Source organism: Cheilinus undulatus, linkage group 23 (assembly GCF_018320785.1).
Source record: "Cheilinus undulatus linkage group 23, ASM1832078v1, whole genome shotgun sequence".
In the NCBI taxonomy this organism is placed as follows: Eukaryota; Metazoa; Chordata; class Actinopteri; order Labriformes; family Labridae; genus Cheilinus; species Cheilinus undulatus.
The window spans coordinates 31,369,136-31,379,548 of record NC_054887.1 but is presented as its reverse complement, the minus strand read 5'-3'; the positions used below and the strand labels follow the sequence as shown (position 1 = coordinate 31,379,548).

At 40.4% G+C, this 10,413-nt stretch overlaps 1 protein-coding gene across 3 annotated transcripts in view; it reads left to right on the top strand.

Moving 5' to 3' along the window:
- shank3b (SH3 and multiple ankyrin repeat domains 3b) overlaps positions 1 to 10,413 on the top strand; it is a 65,883-nt gene that overhangs the window by 35,710 nt on the left and 19,760 nt on the right. For 2 of the 3 annotated variants that reach the window (XM_041781282.1, XM_041781284.1), the window contains exons 7-15: positions 152 to 281; positions 479 to 516; positions 615 to 731; positions 884 to 961; positions 5,998 to 6,064; positions 6,205 to 6,424; positions 8,966 to 9,141; positions 9,227 to 9,340; positions 9,478 to 9,553. In XM_041781282.1, the coding sequence (XP_041637216.1) occupies positions 152 to 281; positions 479 to 516; positions 615 to 731; positions 884 to 961; positions 5,998 to 6,064; positions 6,205 to 6,424; positions 8,966 to 9,141; positions 9,227 to 9,340; positions 9,478 to 9,553 (1,016 nt within the window). The remainder of the gene's footprint in view (positions 1 to 151; positions 282 to 478; positions 517 to 614; positions 732 to 883; positions 962 to 5,997; positions 6,065 to 6,204; positions 6,425 to 8,965; positions 9,142 to 9,226; positions 9,341 to 9,477; positions 9,554 to 10,413) is intronic. The other variant, XM_041781283.1, reaches the window with a different exon arrangement.

Below are 10,413 nucleotides of genomic sequence, written 5' to 3'. Positions count from 1 at the left end.
TTATTGTGAATAAAATATTGGTTTATAAGAGATTGTTTTTGTTTACATCTTACACAGTGTCCCAACTTTTTTGGAATTATGGTTGTTAATCACCAGTCCTCCTCTTTAAATGTCCTCACTCAGCGTTTCTCTGTTCTGTGGGTGTTTCCAGACTCTACTGGACCTCGGAGCGTCTCCGGACTACAAGGACAGCAGAGGTCTCACTCCTCTTTATCACTCTGCCATCGTGGGCGGCGCCCCCTACTGCTGCGAGCTGCTGCTGCAGGACCACGCAACCATCGGTACGGAGGCTCACATGGCCCAATCCTGTTTCACATCCAGCTGCTATTGTTCCTCCCACACCTGTTTGTGTGATAATAACAACACGGCCGACCCTTAAACTTTAGCGTGTTTCTGCTTTTGTTATTTGTTAATGTCTGTTTGTGTCTCTGTGAGAAATAACACTTGACTGAAAGCGCTCTTGTTGTCATGGTTACAGGGATGACAGATGAGAACGGCTGGCAGGAAATTCACCAGGTGACAAACACACTGAAACAAACACCCTCACACATACACTGGGATAATCGCTGGCCCTAAACCATGATGATTCTGTGGGTGTTTTTGTATGAATTCAGGCATGTCGCTATGGTAACGTGCAGCACTTGGAGCACCTGCTGTTCTACGGGGCGGACATGAGTTCCCAGAATGCGTCGGGAAACACCGCTCTGCATCTGTGTGCTCTGTACAACCAGGTAACACAACAAAAACAACAAATCCAACACATCTTTGTGCTTAGTCATGCTACTGTGACATTATTTCTATTTGATAGTGTCCATGTGGTTTTAGTTTCATTCTAACGGAGAAAGGTTGGAAGTTATGGTGTCATTTCTGTTGTTTTCTGCAGGACAGCTGTGCCAGAGTGCTGCTGTTCAGAGGAGCAAATAAAGACATCAAAAACTACAACAACCAGACGGCCTTTCAGGTAAAAGAATTCAAATATATACACTTTAATATGCAGCTCTAACAGCCTCCACTCTTCTTTGAAGGCATCCTACAGTGTTTCTGTAGGAATGTGTGCCCATTCATTCTGTAGAGCTTTTATAAAGTCAGGCACTGATGTTGGACCAGAAGGCCTGGCTCCCAGTCTCTGTTCCAGTTCAGGAGGCTCTACCCTCTGTACCTCTAAGGCTGAGTCCAGACCTCCTCCTGAGAATCTCATTTGAACCGCTTTTATCCTGCAAGTGTTATGATTGAAAAATAAAATAAGAAACAGAAGATTATAAACACATGCATCCTGCTGATCACAACATGGAAAATATTTACAGTTTCTGCCTTTCAGTGAATAATGCCCTATTCGCATGTGATTAGGATTACCTAGGGACCTCTGGTTATCTAACTACTATAATGGCGCCATGTCTGTCTGTATGTCTCGATTTACGTGTCATGTTGTTGCTCAAATTGTCCTTGATAACTCGACTGGTTCACAAATATGCACCGTTTTTCAATAAAAGCCTAAAATTTAGCTTTATGGAGCCATGCCAGTTTTTATTTCAAATTGAAAAAAAATGTTTAATTGAAAAAAAAATTGAAACTGAAAGTTTATAGTTTGATCGTTTATTTAAAAAAATAAAAACACTGAACTGAAACTTTTTTTTTTTCAATTTAAATATACTCGTGATTCAGCTCTGTTACTATTTTAATGAAATAATTTATTTTAATTTTAAACTCTTAACTGTATTTAGAGCCTTCTTTGCTATGCTGTCCCTCATGATTCCACACCATTCTCAGTTGAGGCCACGCCCCCAACGCCAAAAGTTTGAACCTGAAAAAATATGACCTGAATGTGAAGATTTGAGTGTGAAACAAAAAGATCTGAATCTGAAAACATTAAACCTGCAATTAAAAAAAATAAAACACGACGAATATGGAAATATATTTAAGAGTAAGAAATGAAAATAAGTTATTTTATTAAATTAATTACAGAGCTGAATCAGAGGTATATTTAAATTGAAAATGTTTTCATAATAGCAATAATAATTTTAATTCAGGATCAAACCGTAAACTTCCAGTTTCAAAATTGTTTTTTCAATCAATTTTTTTTAAACCAGACAAACTTTTGGCATGGACTTAGCTCCATAGGACTTTCTTTTCTTCTTCTTCTCTGAGTTAATGGTGGTTCGCAACAAATTTGTAAAGCTGCCAGGAGAGTGCAACCTAGGGTGGCGTTTCTTGCTCCACCCCTTTCCTCTCGCCACTCTAATACATCGTAAGGTCGCCTCCATACACAAGGTTTTAAGGTATCGCTGCTTCGTAATTGCTCGCTTATATGCTTGCTACTAGTCCCACTTCACTTTGCCACTCTACCGAAAAGGAGGCGGCATTCGCTACCAAACACATACACTAAAACAATCCTGTCCAAATCGACCAGTGTTTGTATTGCAGAGTAAAAATTTCATGGCAAATTACCACCTATATTTCAGCACACAGAGGTCCATGGTTACTAATCCTGTGCTAAATGCATCTTTATTAGGGTGGTAATTATGATTTTCTGCAGTCTGTGTGGCTTATTCTGCTCCTTTTATGATTGTAAAATAGTAGAGGCTGTGTAGGAGATTGTTAACAAGTTTTGACACATATAGTTTGTGAATGATGCTTTTCTTTCTGTTAATTCCAGCTTATGTAAAAAAAAGACTTTATTTTATCTAACTTTTTCATTTAAACTCTGCTCTCCAAATTAGCATGCACTGCTGCTCTCTTCATACAGCACTTCTGCTCTGCTTCTTACAGCCTCTCTTTGCAAGTGCCTGATCTTATATCAGTATTATTTAGCCGTACATTTCATGCATAACACAGTTTATGATTGGAAATGTGTAGTTCAACATTCAGTGGTTAGGCTGAAACAGCTGAGGAAGGCTGTTGTGGATGAATAATGATCCCAAATTTATACAGCACAGAATAGAAGTAACTGTTAGAAGTAACCGGAGAGGTACGTATTTAACTTCAGACGTCCCCCATTCTCATACGACAACGGGAGGGATGCTCGACTTTCTCTCTTCCTCTGTTAGATCGGCTGCAGATACGCACAGGTGACTTACATGACCTCAATACATAATGGAAGAGTCAGAGGAGATATTTCACTACTTTACTATTCATGGACAGCTTTCTACAGATTTAAAACTGTTCAAATATAGATGTCGAGGGAGGAAAAAAACACTTGAGTGCATGTTGTCTATGAGGAACTCTGATTAACAGCATGCATAAGAAATGTGCAGGAAACATCCCCTGCAGAACACAATGTGCACAACATTTTTTGTATGAATTTTAGAAATTAAAACTCCATGCATTTTCAATGCTGCAGCCATGCAGCATCCTTATGCTTCATTCAGAAATGTTGAGAACATTACAGACTCCATTTATCCCATGTGAATGCACCCCACCAAACTCTGACATCATTCATAAGTTTTCAGAGGTCCACAGGTAATATTAATCCTGTGCAAATAATACTTTAGTCTGTTTGTGGAACCCTACAATTAGCTGCTCTTTATTTTTTTGAAAAGCAATTCCTTCCCTACCTGTTATGTAACTTTAAGGAATAAACACCAGACAGTTTCTGCATTTTTTAGGAGGCAGAAATAAAACGTTTGTGTTTTTTTCACCAAGTTGTTTTGCTTCACAGTGATGAGGACTCAGATCAGTTCAATATTAGAAATGATGGAGGCTCTAATTGCAGTTAATTGAGTTTTAATTTCAATCATGCTTCCATCTTCCCACAAGAAAGCGAGATAATTGATGTTAAATGATTCATGTGATGTATGCTGTGTTATATTTATTAGTCTATAGTTTTTCATCATATGTGATCACTGAAAAAAAAAACTTTCCTTTATAGTACACTGTGTGCTCTGCCCCTACCACCAAACACAGCTCTCACTTTAATTTAAGTGAGGAGCAGAGGGAGCCATGACATGCATATCCTTGTTGATTTGAAAAGTTATAGAGCAAAAGAAGAAAGGAAGCTGATGCTTATCAAAAACAGTCATTCATATAAATTCAAACTGATAATTTTGAATAGACAGGTATCATTTATGCCATAACGATATTATTTATTATTCAGCATTTATTTAACGTAGGCACACAGTTACACTGACACTAATCCTGCACACGTTCCAGATGCTCTGCTGTTAGAGTTTATAGCAAAATACTAATTTGAAACAGAGTGCAGCTGCAAAAAAAGTGAATTTGAAATATTCAAGACAACAGATTTACTGTCACTGAGGCTATGGCAAAATAGTTCCAGTCTTCTATGACTTTTATTCTCAGTGTGCTGTTCTACGCTGGCAGGATTGGCCACCAGTGTCGTCTTCTGCTGCTGCAGCTTCACAGTTTGATGTGCTGCGCATTCAGAGACGTTCCTCTGCATACCTCGGTTGTGACAAGTGGAGTTATTTTTGCCCTTTTTCTCAGCTTGAATCAGTCCGGTCATTTTCCTCTGACCTCTGCTATCAAAGAGGCATTTTTTCCCGGGTAACTGGACCTTTTCTCTTTTTCTCACCATTCTCTGTAAACCCTGGAGATGGTTGTGATGGTGTGAAAATCTGAGTGGATCAGCAGTTTGTGAAATACTCAGACCAGCAACCATGGCACATTCAGTAAATCTCCTTTCTTTTCCATTCTGTTGCTTGGTTTAAACTTTAGCACATCACCTTCAACTTTTCTACAAGCCTTATGAGCTGTTTGCTGCCATGTGATTGGCTGATTAGATAATCACTTAAACAAGCAGCTGACAGGTATACCTGATGAAATGATTGGTGGTTGCACTTTTTTGTACAGTCATATGTTAGATAATAATTTAAATCAGTGGTTCTCTACTGGTCTATGGTAAATCCCTCTTAATAAGAAATTTCAACAACTCAAACATGATAAATGAAATAACATACCTTACTTTACTCCTTTTTAAAATCATGAAAGGAAATTTTTTCATTGCTTTTCTTAGTATTAAGATAGTTTGAAATAGTATGATTGTAGTTTAAAACAGTATAAATGACGTTTGAAAGTGTATGGATGTTGTTTGCTACAGTATGAATGTAGTTTGCAACAGTTTTAATGTAGCTGGCAACAGTTTTAATGTAGCTGGCAACAGTTTTAATGTAGCTGGCAACAGTTTTGATGTAGTTAGCAACAGTATTAATGTGGTTTGCAACAGTATAAATGTAGTTTACATCAGTATGAATGCAGTTCAAAACAGTGTGAAGGTTTTTTGCTGTAGTAGGTAACATTATGGCTGTGGTTTGCGTCAGTATGGTTGAAGTCGACAACAATGTGGGGTTGACTTCAGTTTCAATGTTGTTGGCATCAACAAGAATATAGTCGAGGATGTTATGAATATTGAATGCAACAGTGTGGCTCTAATCTGCTAACTTGTGGATGTCAACAGAATGAACAGACAGAAACCAGAGTTGTTTTTTGTAAAGACAGAAATCTGATTAAACTGAGATGCGCGGTTGGCAGCAGTTGAGAACCACTGATTTAAAGCAATGATCTTTTTAGTTTTGAAGTGGCAGAAATCTTTTATTTAGTCAATCTTTGTGCTCCTGAAAGCTGAGTATTGGGGAATTGAAGTGTTACAGAAACTGGTGGAGCCAGTTTTCAGTCTGACTCAAAGACTAGGATGGATTTATCCTTGGGGTTTGAGTCAGTGCCTGACTAATGCTTTACGTTCCCTTGTTTATTTGATAAAAACCTCTCCTTCAGGAAAGGTTTTTAGGGACTCACTGAGCTTTTTAAAAGCTAAATTCTATATATTTATGTGGTATTTGTAAGGATTCAGCAGGATTTAATGGGCTTTGTATGGAGAGCGGCAGATGGAATGTCAGCACATAAAGAGAACACAATACGAAAAGTGTAACACAAAGCCAGCCTCATCCTTTTAATGGATATGCATAAAAGCCCAATGTCTGATCCATCTGTTGGTGTTATGATAATAAATGAGCGCTCTCTGTGGTCGTGTGCGTGTCTGTGTAGGTGGCGATAATTGCTGGGAACTTTGATCTCGCAGAAATCATTAAGATCCACAAAACCTCTGACGTTGGTGAGTTGGCTCAAAGTGTAAACACATTTAAATAGGATGTCTGTGTGATAGTGCATGTTACTGTAGCTGGCTATGTTAAATCTCTCTTTGTGTGTTTGTGTGCGTTTCTCTTTGTGTATTTGTGTGTTCATGTGTCTAAGTAGTTCCCTTTAGAGAAACTCCATCCTACACAAAGCGGCGCCGAGGAGTAAGCAGGACGACGGCTGGGAACGGTCTGTCCTCACCACGCTCTTTGATTCGCTCAGCTAGTGATAATGCTCTGGAAAGCCCCGCCTCCTCCCCTGGCCCCTCCCTCCAAAGCCTGGAGACGCATCATGACACGCACACGCATTCGCTACGACGACACACACGCCGCCTCAGGTACGAACACAGACACCTAAACAAACACAGATAAGGTTATGTAATATTTACACAGAGTTTAAAACATCAGATCCTAATGTCTACTTTTATGGCCAATGGTCTACATTAGTACTGGTGTAGTTGGCCTTATTACTGGTAAAGATGAAATACATACTGGTGAGGGTAAGACAGAAAGATTGACTTGAGTTGGCAGTATGTCTAACTGGAATGGTACAGGTGTTGCTTGCAATAAGGAGAATGCTGTTTGAAACAGTATGGCCGTTCACAAGTGTTTAGCTGCAGTAACACTTTTATTTCAAACAATAAAACCACAGTTGGCAACAATCTGACTTTATTGGGCAACAGCGCTGCTGAGATGGCTACATTTCTACAGTAGTTTGCCAGAGTGAAGCTGTCGCTGCAACAGCAAGCCAGAAAAAAGTGACAGAAATGTGGCTGGAGTATCAGCTGTAGACGGCAGCATTGTCTTTGGTTGGCAACAATACTTCCTCTCTTGGCAACCAAAGACTTTGTTTGTGAGGCAGTGCAGTATGAAGTGGGCTGTAGATAGCAACAGCAAGACCGTATTTAAACCAGTACGGCCATCACTGGGTTAGTAGTTGGAAACAGTATGGATGTTGTTGGCAACAGTAAGGCAACAGTATGGCTGCAGTTAATAACAATTTTGCTGTAAGTGGTAACAGTATGGCTGTAGTTGGCAAAAGTATGACTGTAAATGGTAACCGTATGTCTGTAGGTGGTAACAGTAAGTCTGTAGTTAGCTACAGTCTGGCTGTAGTTGGCAACAGTATGGCTATAGTTGGCAAAAGCATAGCTGTAGATGGAAAAAGTATGGCTGTAGATAGTAAAAGTATGACTTTTGATGGTTACATTATGGCTGTAGTAGGTAACAGTATAGCTGTACATGAAAACAGAATGGCTAAGGTTTTCGATGGTATGACTGTAGCTGGCAGAATTTTGGCTGTAGATGGTGACTGTACAGATGTAGCTGGTAAAAGAATGCTGTAGTTGGAAAACTTATGGCTGTAGTTGGCAATAGTTCAGGTATTTTATAAACAGTTCAATCTTAGTTGGTAGGAGAATGACTGGCAACAGAATGGATGTACTATGCAACAGAGTGTGTATAGCAAAGGTACAGCTGTACTTGGCAACAGGTAGACTGTTGTCAACGAAAGTATAGCTGTAGTTGGTAACAGTGTGGCTGTAGCTAGCAACAGTACAACTGTAGTTGGCAACAGTTTGGCTGTAGCTAGCAACAGTACAGCTGTAGATGGCAACAGTTTGGCTGTAGTTGGCAACATTATTGCTGTTGTGGAAACAGTATGGCTGTAGCTGGCAACAGTACAACTGTAGTTGGTAAAAGTATGGCTGTAGTTGGCAACAGTATGGCTGTAGCTGGCAACAGTACAGCTGTAGTTGGTAACAGTATGGCTGTAGTTGGCAACAGTATGGCTGTAGCTGGCAACCGTACAACTGTAGTTGGTAACAGTATGGCTGTAGCTAGCAACAGTACAGCTGTAGTTGGTAACAGTATGGCTGTAGTTGGCAACAGTACGTCTGTGGCTGGCAACCGTACAACTGTAGTTGGTAACAGTATAGCTGTAGCTGGCAACAGTAAAACTCTAGCTGGCAACAGTTTGGATGTAGTTGACAGTACGGCTGTAGCTGGCAACAGCACAACTGTGGTTGGCAACAGTACAACTGTAGCTGGCAACAGTTTGGCTGTAGTTGGTAACAGTATGGCTGTAGTTGGCAATAGTACGGCTGTAGCTGGCAACAGTACAACTGTAGTTGGCAACAGTATGGCAGTGGTAGGCAACAATGAGACTGTTGATTGATTTTGAATTAATAAGGAAAAAGTAAGACTGAAGATTTGAACAGTAATTTTTTAATTTGTGATATTTTTCTTCTGTTGGCAGCAGGATAGCTTTGTTTGGCAACAATAATTCTTGAGTTGGCATCAGTATGGCTGTAGCTTCCTAGTTCTGGCTTTAGTTGCAGATACTGATGACAACAGTATGGCTATAGATTTAGTGGTTCTGATGCAGTTGGAAACAGTTGGCTGTTGGAAAACACACTGCTTGTTTCGATGGTAACTGTACTGAAGTATTGAAACAATATGGCTGCAGTTGGCAGTGTTACAGCCGTATTTGGCAACAGTACAGCTTTCGTTGCCAACAGTATGGCTGTAGTTTGTGACACTACAGCTTTAGTTGGCAGCAGAAACTCTGCATTTGGCAATATGATGTCTTAAATCGGCCGTAGGCGGGAGTTGTTGGAATCAGATCAGAAGTAGTTGGCAACAGTGGAGCTGTTATTTGAAACATTATGGCTGTTGTTAGCAACATTTCTGCTCTAACTGGCAGTATGATGAGTTGAAGCGGGAACATCCAACAACAGCTGTACTGAAGCTGGTAACAGTCCTGTTGGAGTGGTTTAAGCAGTATTTACATTTTCAGAGCTTGCGTCCGTAGTTCTTAATTTATTAAGACTTTGAGAAGGTGTAGTTTGGTAGATGATCTTTGATCTGTCTCTCTGCAGCCCAAGCGGTGGAGGCCATGTTGAAACCAGCCCCCCCTCCTCGCCTCCCTTAACCCCCCAGATGAGAAAGAGGAGGCTGTACAGCGCCGTACCTGGACGTACCTTCATCGCCACCCGCTCCCACGTCCCACAGGGGGCTGGAGAGATCCAGCTGCACCGCGGGGAAAGAGTCAAAGGTCTCACAGTCGTCATTATAAAACCACGATCTGTATGAAATTAAAACTAATGCTCAGTGTAACCCTGTCTGTTGTGGATCTACAGTCCTGTCCATTGGTGAAGGAGGATTCTGGGAGGGCAGCGTTAAAGGAAGAACTGGATGGTTTCCTGCTGAATGTGTTGAGGAAGTTCAGATGAGACAATATGACCCCAGACTCGGTAAATAACCACAAGTTTACCATTTTTAAAGTTATCTAGAAAACACTGGACATGTTTTTATTAGTTTTAAAGACTGTGGCTAATATAAGTGGTATTATATTTCAATATGATTAACTGTATGTCCATGAACTTTCTAGAAACGAGGGAGGACCGCACCAAGAGACTGTTCAGACATTATACTGTAGGATCCTATGACAACTACACCTCCTACAGGTAAAACACCATCATTACATCCTTTGCAGGTTCTTTACATTGATACTAACCCTCATAGAAATAATATTACTGCTTATACTCTGGTTTATCTTGCTTAAATAACCAATGAACACGTAAAAAGTAACTCTGCATACAGTGCCTATGAAAAGCATTGACCCCCTTGGATGTTTTATGCCCTTTTTGATTTTATAAATCAGTCATGGTCACTGTGTCCAGAAGGTCCAGTAACTGGTTAATCAGTATCCCTGGTTACCATTACACCATGAAGACAAAAGAACACTCTGAGCACCTCAGAAAAAAAGGTTATTGAAAAGTCTACATCAGGGGATAGATACAGAAACATTTCCAAGGCTCTGAACATCCTCTGAAGGAGTTCCAAGCTTCAGCAGCTGAGATGGGAGAGACTCTGCAGACAATAACTGTTGGCCAGGTTCTTCACCAGTCAGAGCTTTATGGGAGAGTGGCAAAGAGAAAGACACTGTTGAAGAAAACTCAGATTCAATCTGGACTAGAGTTCACCAAAAGGCATATGGGAGACTCCATGGTCAAGAAGAAGAAAGTTCTTTGGTTTGGTGAGACCAAAATGGAGCTTTTTGGGCATCAGACGACGCCATGTTTGACGGACACCAACCACTGACATCCCCCAAAACACACCATCCCCACTGTGAAGCACAGTGGTGGCAGCATCATGCTGTGGGGATGCTTCTCAGCAGCCAGCCCTGGATGTCTTGTAAAGGTAGAGGGTTAAATGAATGCGGCAGAGTATGGGAAAATCCTGGAGGAACTACAGCTTGGGAGATTTATTTTCCAGTAAGACAATGAGCTGAAGCATACAAAGAAAGCTACACTTAAATGATTTA